Source organism: Neofelis nebulosa, chromosome 4 (assembly GCF_028018385.1).
Source record: "Neofelis nebulosa isolate mNeoNeb1 chromosome 4, mNeoNeb1.pri, whole genome shotgun sequence".
Lineage (NCBI taxonomy): Eukaryota > Metazoa > Chordata > Mammalia > Carnivora > Felidae > Neofelis > Neofelis nebulosa.
In genome coordinates this window covers 11,212,140-11,233,063 of record NC_080785.1, presented here as the reverse complement: position 1 = coordinate 11,233,063, position 20,924 = coordinate 11,212,140, and the positions used below count along the sequence as shown (strand labels likewise).

Genomic DNA, 20,924 nt, shown 5'->3' with positions numbered 1-20,924 from the left:
AACCTCCACTTTTAAATTCCCTTGAAGCTCTTCTTTAGTCATTTAATGTAAATTGCATAACCTGTCACATAAACAGGTGCAGGGGAAAACTAATCAATAAGCCTTCAAAATAGTCTTTCCCTTTAAAGGAATCTCAGGAAATACCTGCTCATCCTAAGTCCTTAGCATAGATTAAAGTTAAATTACCAATTTTATATAAGAGACTTATACTGTGCAGCAGCCTCCAAATTTGTCTGGGGGTTGATATAACAGTCTTGATTTCACCTCTTCATTTCCGTTCTTCACAAATCTTCACATCCACAGAAGGAAGGTTCTAGAAAGTGTTGCACACACAGCACAAAGACCACCAGACAAAGCTGCCTCTGGCCCTTATTTGCTGAAATCCCAAGCCACACCACTGTTCCATCGAGGCCAAGGCTACCCTATACTTTTTTCTAGGCCTCTCACTTTTGTTAAGATCATCAACTCAGACTCAAGCTCAAAGTTTCTCTCCTTTTTTTTTTTTTTTTACTTTTTATTGGAAAAATAACAATACAAAACAGGATACTACAAACAAACAAACAAAAAATCACAGCTTCTACTATGAGAACCACAAAAACCTTACTCTACCTTTCCTCAGTACTTATTAACAGAGCTGCTTTTTACAATGGTTAATGGCTCCAGAGAGCTAAGAATTATCCTGAAGTATATAAGAAAGTACATTTCAATAACCTGAAGAAAAGGTATTTTGGGAAGGAGACTTACCTAACCATTTCAGGCCATGTCACACTTAGACACCATTAGTTTTCTCCATGTATACAAACTGACCTAGTGTTCAATTTTCATGCAAATCAAATAAATCCTTTGTCTATGTCAGACAAGAGACTTTTTCAAATCAAATTTGATGTGGGAAACAAAGGCTGACATTAGTGGCAGATAAAATTAAACTTCCTTAAAACCTGCAGCCCATTGACAAATGCTTGAGGCAGGCAGAGTATAATGTTCCTCCAGGAACTCCCTACTGTCTTACTGTTAATGCTCTGCTAGAGGGAAAAACAACCTTAGCTTGATGATAGCTAGGCTTCCAGGATCCTGAGTCTTCTTCAGCATATGAAAATCCTTTTGGGAACTTCCTTTTCTTTACTTTGCCTGACTTCCAAGTATATAATCAGTCACTCCTCATAGTCCTGGGGCAGCTCTACCTGCCCACAGGTCCTGTCCCTGTGCTTTAATAAAACCTCCTTTTTGTATCAAAGATGTCTCAAGAATTCTTTCTGGATGCTCCACCCCCACCCCCACAGCACCTCACCATCACTCCAAAACCACAACATTTTGGCGCCTAACATGGGGCTGAGCCTTCTCATCTGGACTCTGAGCCTCGGGGAGTACATCTCCTCTCCTTTTATTTTCATTTGAGGGGCTTTTCAAGGAGTATTGTCTTATTGGAACACTTTCACATCTATTGCTCAGAATGCAATCCTCTAGTCAGTGGCTACTCCACAGGGAGGAGAAAGCCTGCCTTTTGGCTGGAAGTTAGTGCCATGCTCAGGATGGTAAGAAGACCCAGACTTAAATGTTTTCTCTTCATTTCTGTTCTTATACAAGGTGGTCCATCTTGGGCCCAGGACAGCTAGCTAAGTCATCAGGACAGCTGTTAATCTTAAGACTCCCGTGGGAGGTTTCGTCCTCATTGGCCCAACGTGATCCCCTCCACATCTCTGGTTTAGCTGCTTCTGGCCAGGAGACCTCTGCTCAGAGCCGGTCGAAACCAGTACCGAATGAATTAAAACCCAACCGGCGGCCCTTTCCCAGGAAATGAGTTTTAAGGGTTATATGTGTTGGAATGTCATTTACATAATGGGTTTCTATCTTTACTGTTTTTCGTCATTGTCCTCTACTGACTATTTAAGTTATAGAATTGGGTAATTTCATCTTGTAAAACTTTTCACTGTTTTCCATGGGTTAAAAACAGCAGGTTCTTCATGGTCTTCTCAGCAAGGCAGGCCAACGTACAGCTTGGCCTTTATGCATGGCCTTCTCAGCAAGGCAAACGGAGTCCACACACTGGAACCCACTGTAGTCTAGAATGCAATGGGGAAGTGTGGGGACCTTTATGGCAGGAGGTAACCTTTACGGCAGGTAATTTTGTTCAAGGGACACCTTAGCTTGCTTTGACACCAGAAACCTCTGACATATCCTACATGTGGGACACAACCTGGGAGTAGGGGTGGGGCGGGGGGGGGAGTGGGGGGGGGGAGGGTGGATTTTCTTGGTAATGGACCTCTGTCTTTAGTTCCCAAGGACTCTCCTTTAGCATGTCTCTTTAATCTACTGGAAACAAGTCAGATGGCAACATTTGAGAAGGGACTGATCTATATAACATTGCATGGCCACCTAGGATCTCAATTAGATCTTTTGCAGGAAACAGGGCAAATGAGACGGAGGTACCCTGGGTCCAGGCCTTCATAGCTCTAAATCAGCATGCAGACCTAATAGTCTCCTGCAGAACCTGGCTGATAAACTCCTTCCTGACATTCTGGATGATAATTTAAATAGCCTCCTCCTAATAGAAGCCAGGTTGCTGGAAGAAACACAAGCCATCCCTAACGAAGGGGACACTATCCCTCACTGTTCCTCCTTCCTAATACATGTGCGGGCCTTTCCCACATTTATTTCCCAGGTTAATGGCTATGGTAAATGGAGTCCATTGTGGTTAGTCTATCTCAGGACAGGGACGTGAAGGAATATTCCAAGGCATCTGCTGAAACTCCCTTCATTTCAGGCAAGTTCCCTGTCTTCTCTTGCCTGACATGGACTGCCTAACTCCACTTTGGTTGGGCAAAAAAGTGGCGTCTGCTCATCTGTCCGAGCTGACAAGGTTTAGAACCAGGAATACTCTTCCTGTGACTTCTGGTGGCACCTCACCTCTTTGGCCTCCCCCTCCCCGTTTCTCCTCCTGTATAACCGGCTTCTACACCATCCTCAGTGCCTCGGGCACCACTGGCTACTTCTCCCACCCTCGATGTCAGGAGCAAAGAGCACCCTATTTAGACTGTCCAGATTTCCCCACCAGTGTCCCAGGGAAAAACTGACCATGGGGAACAAATTAATTGTCTTTGAAGTGGACCCAAGTGGAACATAATTTAGTATTTAAACTAATTTAAGTTTGTTGGTTTAATTAAAAAGAGTTACCAGCATTAAATATATTAAACTTTTTATGCTACCTACATTTACTGAAGGTCAAATAAGCTGTTTTCTCTTTTGCAATTTGTTAGCAAAAAGGTGACTTAAAATGATGGTTAATTCTGTCTCACAATTTTTCAAGGGTAATTGTTAAGATTTCAAAGTTTTTGGTAACCTGAAACTTTAAAGTTTTGCTTGGATGACAAATTGAAATTGAGTCCACTGGACATCTAGGTCTTTTCCAAACGAGATAAAATACTAAAGTATTGATTACGGCATGTTGGTTTGTGTTTTGTACTTACTGCAGAGAAACTAAGGATATCTGGATCTGATGGTATACTTGCTTTGTGCATTATAACGTCCTGAGGTTTTTAACAAACTTCCCAAGATTTAAACTGTAAGTCAAGTCTTTTTGACCAAGTAGGCCTTTTTATTTAGTATGTTAAGTTACTGTGAAAGCACAAATAATAGTCTTAGGTTACATTTGGGTAAATACTGTAACTATTCTGGAGATTATATGCAATTCTTAAAGTTTTAATATATTTTAGTATGATGCCATCATGTGATATTCTATGACTGAAGTGATAGGTGTTACAGAAATAACTGGACTTCTTACCAGCTATGTTGTAATTGCTCATCAGATTTTTTAACTGTGTCCATTTTTGAGTCTTTTTGTCATTATAGTTTTCGTGACTCTTGTTTGAAATATTGCTGGTTCTCTAATGTTTGCTCTTCCAGATTAAGGAAGCTTTCTCTTAAGATAGCCATAATATACAGGGGTGCCCGGGTGGCTCAGTAGGTTGAGTGTCCAACTTTGGCTCACATCATGGTCTCACGGTTCGTGGGCTCGAGCTCCGCGTCACGCTTTGTGCTGAAACCTTAGAGCCTGGAGCCTGTTTCAGATTCTGTGTCTGCCTCTCTCTTTGCCCCTCCCCTGCTCACTCACGTGTGCTCACTCTCTCTCTCTCCCTCTCTCTCAAAAAACAAACCTTAGGAAAAAAAAAAGATATGTATGATATACAGAAATAGGATAAAGTATTCCTCTGTGAACAAACTGAAGCATTTAACTTTTCTCTCTACTTGACCCCTGTGAAATTCAGAAAACTCTCATTGAGTGTTCTTTCCTTCATGGCAACCACAGTTATTTGCATAATTCAATAAGCATCTATTCTGATACCATTGGAAATACTGGTTATTTTACCAAGGCTTTGACTGGAATGTCATATCTGAGATACATGCATAGACTCAGATATGACCAGGCAGCTTTAAGAAACTGAGGTTGAATTTATGAAACATGCAGCCCATTGGAACTGTTGGCCTGATACCTTGCTTACATAGCTCCCAGCAGCCTTACCAGGTAAGCAAAGAATGTCACTTCCTGGCAGGTGCAGGAACCTCAGGGTACTTCGGGAATCTTGAGAAGAGGAATTCACCCAAACCTATAGGTACTCTAGGCATGCCTGATGGCAAGCACTTGGCTCCTGACCTGGGCAGGCTTTACTAAAAGTTCAGTCTAGAGGTTCCTTACGAAAAAGCTCCAGCAAAGCACATTTTTAAAAGATCTATATGACCTAGCACTATTCTTGCTAAATTTATGTAAATAATTAGGTCAGGTTTGTTAAAATTAGACTTGTTTTACAAACAAATTAGTCTTTGTTTGGCTATGGCTCTCCGAACTAAGGTTTCCAATCTTCTTCCAAAAAGCCTTTTCTTACTGCAGACCTATCAATAAATAGATACTAGAATGCTCTATTAAATTATTCATGTCAGGCCAAGTTAATTCATAAATCTCTAAATGAATATGCAAACCATATCCTCCCTAAGCCTGATCTGACAGTTACTAGCAACTCACCCCATGTAAACCCAGAAGACCTGGTTTATTTAAAGGATTGGAAACCTAAAACAGCAACGGATTTTACTCCAAAACGGAAGGGCTCCTACCGGGCCATATTATGCACTCCTGGAAGGGCTCCTACGGGGCCATGTTAAGCACTCCCACTACAGTAGAATTAGGAGGACATTTCTCATGGACTCATATATCAAGAATTAAACCGCTACCTTCCTTGTAGGAGTCTAGTATGTCAGCTGACACGCCTTCTTCTTCCTGTGAACCTGTGGAAGACCTCAAATTTCTCTTCAAAGGACAATGAAGGACTGAAGGAAAATTCTGATTAACTACCAAAGGTCTTTTATTTAGGTTTCTCTGTCTCATACTATTAACTTTATTTTATTGTCTTTTCCAGTGTCTCCCTGCCTTGTGCCAAGCCTCCTTCACTGCCATAACTTCTAGCTGACAGATGATCCTTTCTACTCAAGGAGGTTCATATAGGTTTTCTCCCTTGGACTGGCTGCCTCTGCCTTTGTAACTCCTCTATATAAATTCCTCCAACTGACCATTGTTGACCCATAGGTAGGGACACCTCTATGCCCCTATTAGCAGGAAGAAGTTACAGATGAGAAGACCTTCTACCCTCAGCAACCTTAAAGATTTAAGGATCAAAACTGTTCAAGGGGAAATGATGTGGGAAACAAAGGCAGAAGGAAATGGGAGATAAAATTAAATATCCTTATAACTTGCAGCTCACTGACAAATGCTTCAGGCTGGCAGAGTATAACATTCCTCCAGGAACACCCAACTGTCTTACTGTTAATGCTTTGCTAGAGGGGAAAAACAACCTTAGCTTGATGATAGCTAGGCCTCCAGGACCCTGTGGGTCTTCTTCAGCATGTGAAAATCCTTTTGGAAACTTCCCCTTGCCTTTACCTCCCCCAACTCCCAAGTATATTATCAGTCACTCCTTACAGTCCTGGGGCAGCTCTTGCTGCCATCGGTGTCCTGTCCCCATGCTTTAATAAGACCACTTTTCCCACCAAAGGTGTCTCAAGAATTCTTTCTTGGCCATCAGCTTCAGTTCCGTCCCCCACCCCCCACCAATATCCAACCATCACTCCAAAACCACAGCATTTTTTAAAAAATGTTTATTTATGGGGCACCTGGGTGGCTCAGTCGGTTGAGTGTCCAACTTTGGCTCAGGTCATGATCTCACGGTTCGTGGGTTCAGGTCCACATCTGGCTCTGTGCTGACAGCTCAGAGCCTGGAGCCTGCTTCGGATTCTGTGTCTCCCTCTCTGCTTCTCCCCTACTCACACTCTCTCTCAAAAATAAATAAAGATTTAAAACACTTTTTTTTAATGTTTATTTATTCTGAAAGAGAGAGAGTGGAGTGCACGTGCAAGCAAGCATAAGCAGGAGAGGGGCAGAAAGAGAGGAAGACAGAGAATCCCAAGCAGGCTCCACACTGTCAGTGCAGAGCCCTATGTAGGTATGGATCTCACAAATCACAGTGAGATCATTACCTGAGCTGAAATCAAGAGTCAGATGCTTAACCAACTGAGCCATCAGGCACCCCTCAAATTCACTTTCATTTGTTATAATTACTAAGTAATTATGAGCCAGACACAGCAGTAGGCACTGAAGTGACAAAAAATAAAAAATAAAAATAAAAAAACTTTTTTTTATGGCCCCTGAGTAAATGACAACCAAGTGAGAAGTGCGAGGAGAGTGAAGCTTCTGGTTAGATAACTTGCCAGCTTTCAGGGCAATGTTGGTACAGTAACAGTGTGCCATTTTCAGTGGGCTCACATAAAGAGCTAAATCTGGAATCAAGAATTTTCATGATAAGCACAGAAGACAAGAACAATTTCTTTTTTTTTTTTTTTTTTTTTTTTTTAACATTTTTTTTTATTTATTTTTGGGACAGAGAGAGACATAGCATGAACGGGGGAGGGGCAGAGAGAGAGGGAGACACAGAATCGGAAACAGGCTCCAGGCTCTGAGCCATCAGCCCAGAGCCCGACGCGGGGCTCGAACTCACGGACAGCGAGATCGTGACCTGGCTGAAGTCGGACGCTTAACCGACTGCGCCACCCAGGCGCCCCAAGAACAATTTCTTACACAAAATCATCCACGATGATCTGTTCCCTCTAGTATTATAAGGACCCCTGTCCGCAGATGTGAGCTTATTGGCCTAATAGGTTTGCATTCCAAGACGTGAGAGTTGGATGCTGAGAATACTAAAGAATTCTGCGATTAGAGAGAGTCATCTGGAATATGCATCAGCATATCAACAATCATGTGGTTCTATCTAATTTGGCCTGTAACTTACACTGGCAACCTTGGCGGAAGGATCCCTTTGGAAAAAAACCTCAAATCTCATGGAAGAGCAGAGGTTCAAAACACCAAATGGTATTTAATAATCTTTTCTAGCCTAGGGTTAATCCTATACAAATCAAAGAATAATGTAAAAAAAAAAAATAAATCAACGAATAGTGTAAAAAAAAAAAGTTAATAAAGGCTGCTTTTTACAGGAAAACTCATGGAAGTATGAATTCTGTAAAACTACTGTTTCTATTTTTCAGCATTCCCTAGAGATCCTAATACCCTGTTAACATTTTTTTTTTTTTTAATTTTGCAAATCTGGTTACCCTGCAGATATCTTATTGTTGGATGCTTAGGATGAGTGAGGCTTGAGGATGCTTTTTTTTGTCCCTGGTGCCAAAACTATTCACACTTCAACAAACACTTAGTAAGTACTCAGGATTAACATCCACAGGGTGGATCAGAAATGCGGTATAATGATGCTACATTGTAATTCTGTCCTTGCGGATTCATGATGCGGAAACCACAAGTGGAAAATGGTTAAGAAAAGATTTATTCTCCTGGTAATTCAATAACTAAATCACTTTGCTAGGAATTACACTTTTTGGTATGACAGTCAGATTTTGGAATATTTAATAGTCATGTTCATCCTACAAGGAGTAAAGAAAGTAAAGAAATGTGAACACTAATTGAGATTACCTTTGCTCCAAAGATGACGAACACATTTGTCCACCGGCTGATTCAGAACCACAAGGCAGTATTTCAACTTCCCTATGAAAAAAAAAAAAAAAAGAAGTAAATAAGTAGGTGAAGTCCTTTGTTCCCCTCATTTGAGCCTGGAATTACCCTCTACTGATCCAGATTTTTTTTTTTAATGTTTATTTCCTTTGAAGGAGAGAGAGAGAGAGAGAGAGAAAGAGAATATGAGCAGGGGAGGGACAGACAGAGGGAGACAGAGAATCCCAAGCAGGCTCTGCACTGTCAGTACAGAGCCAATGGGAGGGCTCAATCTCACAAACGTTGAGATCAAACCAGGAGCTGGATGCTTAACTGACTGAGCCACCCAGGTGCCCCAACTAACCCAGACTTTCCATCTACACAGAGCTAAATTTCAACCACAGCTAATTTCTTATACCTTATTTTTAAAACACACCATAGTTTAACAAGATCTTCTTTATTCAGTATGTCTACCACATTACTATATTGCTGAGAACTTGATTATAAAAACAATTTACCATAAAAACAACTGGGTAGGTTTCTTTTTGCAGGGGGTAAGGGGGAGAATGCTCTTAAAATGACATCCTTATGAGATACCGCCCCTTTGACACAACTACTCTTCTGCGGGGCTGGTCCGGCATCTTCCCAACATTAGTTGCCAGGTGGTATATGGGCTTGGGCAGTGTGTCCTCACATTCATTTTTATTTATTCATATTCTCTCACCCACTCCATCTCTCCCCACCGCATACAAAATTGTGCGTGTGTCTGCACAGAATCCCATAGCTCTTATCATGATTCTTTCATTCCATGTTTTTACATGACACTCAAAAGATGAAGACACTGAAAAGACAGAGGAAAGTTACTTCTCCAACAGTCATTCCAAGCCCTTTATAATGTACTAAAAATAGTGCAAAGCAAAACGCAATCAGGCTATCGAAAATCTGTCATTCGGCTCAGTCCAAGCACTCCATTTCATTTATGAAAGAGAAATGTTTGTTTGGTGATAAGAAAAATTAATTTTTAAGCAATCTCAGTATTAGAAGTGGAACAAGATAAGGAAATGCAAAGGGGAAGCCATCATCCACAGCACACGTTATTAAGTGCTGATTATATACTAGGCACTGTGAGTACAAAGAGGACTAAGATTACAAAGTATCTGTGAGATAAAACATTTATAATAAAGAGGATTTATTCTACAACACAATACGACACAAGTATACGAAGAGTGCCAGGTAACAGATAAATGAGTATGGAGGGAGTTCAAAGCCCAGAAAGTCAATAAGGTCTGGTGTCACCCTAGAAATCTTTGTGAACTGCAGGTTTCCAAACTTGATCTTAAAAGGAGAAAGGAAGCTGAAAAGAATAAAGGAAAGAGCATTCCAGACAAGGAAAAGAACACAGCAGAAATTGCTATCCTTTGCCATTAGGGTTACTTCCATACAGTTTCAGAAGTGACGCCCTAATGACAGGAGCCCAAGGCATTAGCACTGGCATCCCAAATTTCAGACATACTGTTTACCTTGACAGAGGAGTTTAGGTTGAGGCACACAGGAAGTATTTAAAAGGATACAAAGTGAGTAGTAAAGGCAATTTGTGTCTATTTGGTAATCACGCACACAGAGACAACAGCTAAGGTCAAAGAGCAACCTAGCGCCTAGGATACTGCAAAGAAAGCAGAGAGAAAAGAACAAAGGATGAGAGCAAAATTATTCTGTTTTGCTCACCACCGCAGAGCTGAAGGACATCAACAAAGGAAACGCAGAAAGAAAAGTCAGAAAGGTAAAAGAGTGAAGAGGGGATTTCCAAGAACGTGCTGTCAGTAACACAGCGTGCTGCTGAGATGTCACAGAGACTGAAGAACCAACAAAGGTCAATGAGGAGGGCACATCTCAAAGCAAAATCTGAGAAGTCACAGAGAGAGCCTCAAGACAGTGAGGAGACAAGAAGTTAGTAAATCGGGAGGAGAGATGCCTCTTCTCACAAAAATAAAAAGTGAACCATGAGAAGCGTGGGGGAAATGGCAGCGAAGTCAAGAGCAATTTCTTCAAACGGAAGTAATCTTATATTCTAAAGAGAGATGTGAGAGGAAACAAGGAGAGGATTGAGTCATTCTTTTAGCAGGCATTTAGAGAGCACAAAGCACTCCCGTTCAGGCCCTGCTGCGAAAGCAGTGAGCAGCAGAAGTGAGGTTCTGGACCTCCTCAGACTTCCATCCTACTGATGAAAATAGTTATTGAGATTGAGGTACGCGAAAACATGCAGAGGTAGAGGTGGAGTATGGTCAATTTATTTGTACGTGAACAAAAACGAAGCGAGAGTATGGAATTAGAGCAGAATGTGAACAATTTTCAAACAACTGCTCTAAGAAGTGGATGACAGAAGCTGACGGTCCACAGCTTTAAGACTAAAATTTCACTGAAACTTGGCAGGCCAGAAAGGAATGGCAGGAGATCTTCAATGTGATGAACAGAAAAAAATATGCAGCCAAGAATCCTTTATCCAGCAAGTCTGTCATTCGGAATAGAAGGAGAGATAAAGGTCTTCCCAAACAAACAAAAACTGAAGGAATTCGTCACCACTAAACCAGCCCTACAAGAGATCCTAAGGGGGATCCTGCGATACAAAGTACCAGAGACATCGCTACAAGCATGAAACCTACGGACATCACAATGACTCTAAACCATATCTTTCTATAATAACACTGAATGTAAATGGACTAAATGCGCCAACCAAAAGACATAGGGTATCAGAATGGATAAAAAAAACAAGACCCATCTATTTGCTGTCTACAAGAGACTCATTTTAGACCTGAGAACACCTTCAGATTGAGAGTGAGGGGATGGAGAACTATGTATCATGGCACTGGAAGTCAAAAGAAAGCTGGAGTAGCCATACTTATATCAGACAAACTAGACTTTAAATTAAAGGCTGTAACAAGAGATGAAGAAGGGCAGTATATAATAATCATGCGGTCTATCCATCAGGAAGAGCTAACAATTATAAATGTCTATGCGCTGAATACAGGAGCCCCCAAATATATAAAACAATTACTCACAAACATAAGCAACCTTACTGATAAGAATGTGGTTAATTGCAGGGGACTTTAACACTCCACTTACAGAAATGGATAGATCATCTAGACACACCGTCAATTAAGAAACAAGGGCCCTGAATGATACATTGGATCAGATGGACTTGACAGATATATTTAGAACTCTGCATCCCAAAGCAACAGAATATACTTTCTTCTCGAGTGCACATGGAACATTCTCCAAGATAGATCACATACTGGGTCACAAAACAGCTCTTCATAAGTATACAAGAATTGAAATTATACCATGCATACTTTTAGACCACAATGCTATAAAGCTTGAAATCAACCACAGGAAAAAGTCTGGAAAACCTCCAAAAGCATGGAGGTGAAAGAACACCCTACTAAAGAATGAATGGGTCAACCAGGCAATTAGAGAAGAAATTAAAAAATATATGGAAACAAACGAAAATGAGAATACAACAATCCAAACGCTTTAGGATGCAGCGAAGGCAGTCCTGAGAGGAAAATACATCGCAATCCAGGCCTATCTCAAGTAACAAGAAAAATCCCAAATACAAAATCTAACAGCACACCTAAAGGAAATAGAAACAGAACAGCAAAGACAGCCTAAACCCAGCAGAAGAAGAGAAATAATAAAGATGAGAGCAGAAACAAACAATATAGAATCTAAAAAACCTGTAGAGCAGATCAATGAAACCAAGAGTTGGTTTTTTGAAAAAATAAACAAAATTGATAAACCTCTAGCCAGGCTTCTCAAAAAGAAAAGGGAGATGACCCAAATAGATAAAATCATAAATGAAATGGAATTATTACACCCAATCCCTCAGAGATACAAGCAATTATCAGGGAATACTATGAAAAATTATATGCCAACAAACTGGACAACCTGGAAGAAATGGACAAATTCCTAAACACCCACACTCTTCCAAAACTCAATCATGAGGAAATAGAAAGCTTGAACAGACCCATAACCAGCGAAGAAATTGAGTCAGTCATCAAAAATCTCCCAAGAAATAAGAGTCCAGGACCAGATGGCTTCCCAGGGGAGTTCTACCAGATGTTTACAGCAGAGATAATACCTATCCTTTTCAAGCTATTCCAAGAAATAGAAAGGGAAGGAAAACTTCCAGACTCATTCTATGAAGCCAGTATTATTTTGATTCCTAAACCAGACAGAGACCCAGTAAAAAAAGAGAACTACAGGCCAATATCCCTGATGAATATGGATGCAAAAATTCTCAATAAGATACTAGCAAATCAAATTAAACAGCATATAAAAAGAATTATTCACCATGATCAAGTGGGATTCATTCCTGGGATGCAGGGCTGGTTCAACATTTGCAAATCAATCAACGTGATACATCACATTAATAAAAGAAAAGAAAAGAACCATATGATCCTGTCAATCGATGCAGAAAAGGCATTTGACAAAATTCAGCAATCTTTCTTAATAAAAACCCTCGAGAAAGTCAGGATAGAAGGAACATACCTAAAGATCATAAAAGCCATTTATGAAAAGCCCACAGCTAGCATCATCCTCAATGGGGAAAAACTGAGAGCTTTCTCCCTGAGATCAGGAACACGACAGGGATGTCCACTCTCACCACTGTTGTTTAACATATTGTTGGAAGTGCTAGCATCAGCAATCAGACAACAAAAGGAAATCAAACACATCGAAATTGGCAAAGATGAAGTCAAGCTTTCACTTTTTGCAGATGACATGATATTATACATGGAAAATCCGATAGACTCCATCAGAAGTCTGCTAGAACTGATACATGAATTTAGCAAAGTTACAGGATACAAAATCAATGTACAGAAATCAGTTGCATTCTTATACACTAATAATGAAGCAACAGAAAGACAAATAAAGAAACTGATCCCATTCACAATTGCACCAAGAAGCATAAAATACCTAGGGATAAATCTAACCAAAGATGTAAAAGATCTGTATGCTGAAAACTATACAAAGTGAAGGAAATTGAAGAAGATATAAAGAAATGGAAAAACATTCCATGCTCATGGATTGGAAGAATAAATATTGTCAAAATGTCAATACTACCCAAAGCTATCTACACATTCAATGCAATCCCAATGAAAATTGCACCAGCATTCTTCTCGAAACTAGAACAAGGAATTCTAAAATTCATATGGAACCACAAAAGGCCCCGAATAGCCAAAGTAATTTTGAAGAAGAAGACCAAAGCAGGAGGCATCACAATCCCAGACTTTAGCCTCTACTACAAAGCTGTCATCATCAAGACAGCATGGTATTGGCACAAAAACAGACACATAGACCAATGGAATAGAATAGAAACCCCAGAACTAGACCCACAAACATATGGCCAACTCATCTTTGACAAAGCAGGAAAGAACATCCAATGGAAAAAAGACAGTCTCTTTAACAAATGGTGCTGGGAGAACTGGACAGCAACATGCAGAAGATTGAAACTAGGCCATTTTCTCACACCATTCACAAAAATAAACTCAAAATGGATAAAGGACCTGAATGTGAGACAGGAAACCATCAAAACCCTAGAGGAGAAAGCAGGAAAAGACCTCTCTGACCTCAGCCGTAGCAATTTCTTACTTGACACAACCCCAAAGGCAAGGGAATTAAAAGCAAAAATGAACTACTGGGACCTTATGAAGATAAAAAGCTTCTGCACAGCAAAGGAAACAACCAACAAAACTAAAAGGCAACCAACGGAATGGGAAAAGATATTTGCAAATGACATATCGGACAAAGGGCTAGTATCCAAAATCTATAAAAAGCTCACCAAACTCCACACCCGAAAAATAACCCAGTGAAGAAATGGGCAGAAAACATGAGTAGACACTTCTCTAACGAAGACATCTGGATGGCCAACAGGCACATGAAAAGATACTCAACGTCGCTCCTCATCAGGGAAATACAAATCAAAACCACACTCAGATATCACCTCACGCCAGTCAGAGTGGCCAAAATGAACAAGTCAGGAGACTATAGATGCTGGAGAGGATGTGGAGAAACGGGAACCCTCTTGCACTGTTGGTGGGAATGCAAACTGGTACAGCCACTCTGGAAAAGTGTGGAGGTTCCTCAAAAAATTAAAAATAGAACTACCCTATGACCCAGCAGTAGCACTGCTAGGAATCTACCCAAGGGATACAGGAGTACTGATGCATAGGGGCACTTGTACCCCCAATGTTTATAGCAGCACTCTCAACAATAGCCAAATTATGGAAAGAGCCTAAATGTCCATCAAGTGACAAATGGATAAAGAAGATGTGGTTTATATACACAATGGAATACTATGTGGCAATGAGAAAGAACGAAATATGGCCCTTTGTAGCAATGTGGATGGAACTGGAGAGTGTGATGCTAAGTGAAATAAGCCATACAGAGAAAGACAGATACCATATGTGTTCACTCTTATGGGGATCCTGAGAAACTTAACAGAAACCCATGGAGGAGGGGAAGGAAAAAAAAAAAAAAAGAGGTTAGAGTGGGAGAGAGCCAAAGCATAAGAGACTCTTAAAAACTGAGAACAAACTGAGAGTTGATGGGGGTGGGAGGGAGGGGAGGGTGGGTGATGGGTATTGAGGAGGGCACCTGTTGGGATGTGCACTGGGTGTCGTATGGAAACCAATTTGACAATAAGTTTCATATATTGAAAAAATAAAAATTTTTTTAAAAAAGACTACAATTTCATTTGGGGCTAACCAGCAAATAGAGGATATCAGACCCATCTGTAATTTCAGCACTTTGCCCCCAGTAATTCTGCTGGGGGGAGTAGGAACAGGCATAAATAAACAAGATGATAAACGCTAATGACATGTGGTTTGAGAATTGGCAAAATCACTGGTCAGGAGGGAAAGGGATCTAGGACGCTCTCGCGGGCAGCATGACCGTGAACGACTGTGACCGAGACCAGTAACCGCCTCAGGAGGCTCTTTCTCTTGTTTAACAACAGAATCCTGAAGGGTGTTTTCATTTTGCTTCATTTTTGGGTTTTGCTTTCTTTGGCTGTTTTTTGGTTTACTGGACACATTACTGTCCAGGTTAAAACCTGTGTATCCCAGACTCCTTTGTAGCAAAATGTAGTCTACAGGTGAAGTCTGGCCAAGGAGATGTAATCAGACCTTTGTAAGTTTACCTGTAGGAACCTCCTCAAAATGGAGGCGGCTCGGGGCGCCTGGGTGGCTCAGTCAGTTAAGTGTCTGACTGGGGCTCAGGTCAGGATCTCGCGGCTCCCTGCATCAGGCTGTGAGCCCCTGGAGCCTGCTTCAGACCCTCTGTCCCCCTCTCCGCCCCTCCCCCATTCACTCTCTGTCTCTCTCAAAATAAATACCCTTAAAAAAAAAAAAAAAACGTGGCGGCTCTATCCTCTGCTTCTTTTCTTCTTCCATCCTGCCCTCTGCATCAAGGATTGAGGAACTGCTGAATAGAATTTGTGCAGCCACCTGCGATCATCAAAAGCATCAAAAGAGCGAGCAACAGCCTGAAGGAGGCTGGGTCCCCCATGACTCCACAAAGCCCCCATTACACTACCTCATTGCCTGCCTGCAGAGTTCTTTCATGTGAAGAAAACTAGACTTCTATTTCAAATCATTACTATTTAGGGTTTCCCTATTCTACAGAAACTAAATTTTAATTAATGCAATGATCATGGTCCAGGCTGTGTTGAGACAATCTAGACAGGAATTGGAGAGGACGTTAAAGAGGAACAGGCATGCATCAGAATGGAGGAAGGAAAACTTTAACCCACTCATTCATTCAACATAGAGGGAACATCAATCTAAGAAATTCAAACCCTGGCACACGGCAGGTGCTCAATGTTACTGGCAAGGAGTTAATAATTTGGATCAACCAATGGCCCTTTAATGTTTGACAAGGTCTGCAAGGCTAAAGAAGGCATTCAAGGATACAATATGTATATTTAAATAAATGAGTGAAACCACCTTGTGTCACAGATTCTTTGATATGTAAACTCATCCCTCAAAGGGAAAGGCTTTATTATCCATGTTACTGCTCCTCTAAACCAATACTTTCACTAAGGTGGGATCTGCGAAGTGATTCTTGAAAAGAATGACACAGTATGAAAATATACAATACAGTTAAGATTTACTAAATAAGTTATTAATAATCAAGAACCAACCACTTCAGCAACTTCTATATATCACATTTATGTTAAGCCGATTCTATCTACGGGTCCTCAAATACTGGGATCCGAAATTCTTAACTTTTCTCATCTAGTCTCCTCTGGAACTTTAACTCAATGAAGTCAGTTTGGCATTCATATCACACTCGAAGCCTTACTAATCCACGGGCTGCAGAAAAAGTAGCATCCAGAATTACACGTGGTAACTACACGGTTTATGGGAGTAGATCTCAAAGCAGACATTCTAAAATCTAGAACTCTGTATCCCTCTGGGGTACTAAATCATGGGACACTGCCTTTGGCTCTAAATTTGGAAAAGCTTATATAAAGAGAGAAAGTCTTTATATGGAAGTAAGTGGACAGTATTATTTCAAGTATTCGCCCAGGGGTCACACTGATGTGATGTGCTTCTTGGATATGCAAACAGATTTCAGAGAAAGGCTGGGAAGAACTTCCTCATTATGCCATAAAGACTGTAAGTTTTATATCAAGGGTCCTAAGGCAATCTCAAAGAGAAATGTAAGAGCAGAGAACATGATTTCAAGAGTAAGAGAACTTTTTCTTTACATAATGCACTCTATTTTAAAGAACAGAGAACACAGACTGGTCTCAACTCTCCAAACATAAAGTCACAAGTACTAGAATTGCTTTCTCAAAAGGGTTTCATTTAAAGCAGAAGATAGAAAATCCCTGATCCTGGATATATCAAAACCAAAGTGCTCCCCAAAGGTGCCTGGGAATCCTGAATTAAGTACAAAGAGAAATTTCCAGACAACAGGATCCTAAGGAGACAGGACAATTAAATATATTTAAATGGTATGTGAAAGGGACCCAGGAACAGAAAATTAACACTAGGTAGAAACTAAGGAAATCTGAATAAATGATGCAATAATAATATATTAATACTGGTTCATTAATTATACAAATGTACCATACTAAAGTAAAATGCTAATATGGGAAAAATTGAACATGGTTGGGGAAATTATAAGGGAATTCTCTTTACTATTTCAATTTTTCTGTAAATATAAAGCTGTTTTAAAAAAAATAAAGTCTACAAATGTTTTAAATTCCTGGAGCATGGGATAAAACAGAACTAAAAACTATCCCATAAAGTAATGACTCAGCAATTACTCCAACAAGGGTCATTTGAGCCCCAAAGTCTGTCTGGACTTCAGGTATAAAGCCAAGAAAAAGCCCAGTGCAACAGAAGGCAAGGATAATTCTATTTCATTTTGGAAAACTATATTATATCAAGATTTTATTTTAATTAACAAAGTAAAGCAAGGACAACAGAACAGCAAATCCTAAGAAAACCAATTTCTTTTTATTTCAGCACTCCAAAATGAAAATTAGATTTTTCCAAATCCAATTTAGGTAAACAGAAAAAGAAAACATTTCACCAATTTCCCCCACCATCCACACCCACCTCTGGCAACAACCAATTTGTTCTCTGCACCTATGTTTTGTGTTAGATTTCACATAAAGAAGACATCATATGGGATTTTTCTTTCACTGACTTATTTTATTCAGCATGATGGCCTCAAGGTCCATCCATGTTGCAGCAAATGGCAAGATTTCATCCTATTTTATGGATGAATAATTTTACTATATACATTATATATATATTATATATATTATATATGTTTTGTAATGTTATATATATAAATACATACACGCCCCAAAATTTATCCATTCATCAATGGACACTAAGCTTGCTTCCATATTTTGACTATTGTAAATGATGCTGCAATAAACATGGAGCTGTTTTTAACTGTTTAAGTTATAAATTAGTATTTTTTGTTGTCTTCAGATAAATATCCAGAAATAAAATTCCTGGGTCATACGATAGTCTTCTTAATTTTGTAAGGAAACTCCATATTATTCTCAACAGTGGCTGCACCAACTTATACTGCCACCAACAGTGCATAGGGTTCCCTTTTCTCCACATCCTCACCAATGTGTTATTTCTTATCTTTTTGATAATAGCCATTCTAATATGCATGAGCTGACATCTCATGGTAGTTCTGATTTGCATTTCCCTCATGATTAATGACATTTAGCATCTTTTCATGTACCTGTTGGACATCCATGTCTTCTTTTGAAAAAGGTTTACTCAGGGGCACCTGAAGAACACATGGAACTCTTGACATCAGGATCTTAAGTTCGAGCCCCATGTAGGGTGTAGAAGTTAAAAAATAAAATGTAAAATGGGGACGCCTGGGTGGTTCAGTCCGTTAAGCGTCCAACTTCAGCTCAGGTCATGATTTCACAGTTCGCGAGTTTGAGCCCTGCGTCGGGCTCTGTGCTGACAGCTCAGAGCCTGGAGCGTGCTTCGGATTCTGTGTTCCCCTCTTTCTCTGCCCCTTCCCTGCTCCTGTTCTGTCTCCCTCTGTCTCTCAAAAGTGAATAAACATTAAAAAAAAATTTTCTTGTAATAAATGGAAATGTAAAAAAAGAAAAAAGAAAAATCTCTATTCAGATCTTCTGCCCATTTCTTCACTGTGATTTTTGGTTGTTTGTTTGCTAAGTAGTTGTAAAAATTAGCTCCTTATCAGGTACATAACCTGCAATTGTTTTCTCCTATGCAGTACATTGCCTTTTGATCTTGGTATACTACCCCTTTGTTGTGCAGAAACTTTTTAGATTCATGTTGTCCCAACTGATGAGTTTGGTATCAGATTCAAAAACCCATCACCAAGACCCATGTCAAGGAGCTTACCACCTATGTTTTCTTCTAGGAGTTTTACAGTTTCAGGGCTTATGTTCAAGTCTTTAATCCATTTTGAGTTTGTTTTTTGTGCATGGTGTAAGATAGTGTGGGTCCAGTTTCATTCTTTCACAGTAGCTTCCAAATTTTCCAACACCATTTATGAAAGAGACTATCTTTTCCCCATTGGTATATTTGCGGATCTTCTGTCATCAATTAATTGACCATGTAAGTGTGGATTTATTTCTGAGTTCTCTAGTGTGTTCTAATGACCTATGTGTCTATTTTTATGCCAATACTAGACTCTTTAAATACCATAGCTCTATAATCTATTTTGAAATCAGATTGTGATGTATCCAAACTTTGTTCTTTCTCAAAATTGTTTTGGCTATTCGGGGCCTTTTGTGCTTCTGCAAATTTTAGGATTGTTCTATTTCTGTGAAAAATGCCATTGGAATTTTGACAAGGATTGCATTAAATCTGTACATTGCTTTGGGTAGCATGGACATTTTAACAATATTAACTCTTCTAGTCCATGAGCATGGAGTAGCTTTCCATTTTTTTGTGTCTTCAATTCTTTTTATCAATGTCTTGTATTTTTCAACATATAGATCGTTCACCTTTTTGGTTACATTTATTCCTAGGTACTTTTTTTTTTTCATGTTTATTTATTGTTTTTGAGAGAGACAGAGACAGAATGTGAGTGGATTAGGGGCAGAGAGAGAGGGAGACACAAAATCGGAAGCAGGCTCCAGGCTCTGAGTTGTCAGCACAGAGCCTGACGCAGGGCTCGAACTCACGAGCTGTGAGATCATGACCTGAGCCAAAGTCGGATGCTCAACAGACTGAGCCACCCACACGACCCGGTACTTTATTCTTTTTGATGCGATTGTGAATGGGATTATTCTCATTTCTAATAGTTCACTATAAGTATACAGAAGTGCAACATTTTTGTGTACTGAATTTCATCCTGCAACTTTATTGAACTGGTTTATTAGTTCTAACAGTTTTTTTGATGGAGTCTTCGGCGTTTTCTATATATGATATCACATATTTGCAAATGGTGACAGTTTTACTTCTCCCTTTCCAACCTGGATGCCTTTAATTCTTTTCCTTACTTAACTGCTGTGTCTAGAACTTCCAATATTATGTTGAATATAAGTGGCAAGAATGGGCATCATCTTGTTCCTGATCTTAAAGGAAAAGTTTTCAGTTTCTCACAGTTGAGATAATGTTACCTGTGAACTTGTCATATATGGCCTTTATTACGTTGAAGTATGTTTTCTCTAAACCCACTTTCTTGAGTTTTTATATAGATGGATGTTAAATTTCGATAAATGTGTTCATCTTCATCTTACTGAGATGATCTTATGATTTTTATCCTTCATTTTGTTCATGAGGTCTATCATGTGGACTGATTTGTGGATGTTGAACCATCCCTGCATCCCTGGAATAAATCCCACTTGATCATAGTATAATGATCCTTTAATATATTGTTAAATTCTATGTGCTAATACTTTTTTTGGTGATCTTTACATCTATGTTCATTAGGGATATTGACCTGCAATTTTCTTTTCTTGTGGCATCCTTGTCTGGTTTTGGTATTAGAGTAATGCTGGGCTTATAACAACATGAGTTTGGAAGAATTCTCTCCTTTAAGAAGGACTGATACTAACTTTTCTTTGAATGTTTTGTTAAAACTCCCCTGTGAAGTCATTCTGGTCCTGGACTGTTGTTTGTTGGGAGGCTATTGATTACTGATTCAATTTATTACTGGTAATTGATTCACATTTTCTATTTCATCATGATTCAGTCTTAGTAGATTGTAGGTTTCTAGAAATTTATCTCTTTTAGGTTGTCGAATTTGTTGGCATATAATTGTTCACAGTAGTCTCTCATCCTCTATGTTTCTATGATACCAGCTGTAATATCTTCTCTTTCATTTCTGATTTTATTTGAATCCTTCTTTCCCCGGTGAG

At 39.6% G+C, this 20,924-nt stretch overlaps 1 protein-coding gene across 11 annotated transcripts in view; it reads right to left on the bottom strand.

The window, feature by feature from the left end:
• The window catches only part of TPK1 (thiamin pyrophosphokinase 1), a 354,405-nt gene that overhangs the window by 264,622 nt on the left and 68,859 nt on the right, over window positions 1–20,924 (bottom strand). For all 11 annotated transcript variants that reach the window (XM_058723961.1, XM_058723966.1, XM_058723964.1 and 8 more), the window contains one exon: window positions 8,021–8,092. In XM_058723961.1, coding sequence (XP_058579944.1) covers window positions 8,021–8,092 — 72 coding nt within the window. The remainder of the gene's footprint in view (window positions 1–8,020; window positions 8,093–20,924) is intronic.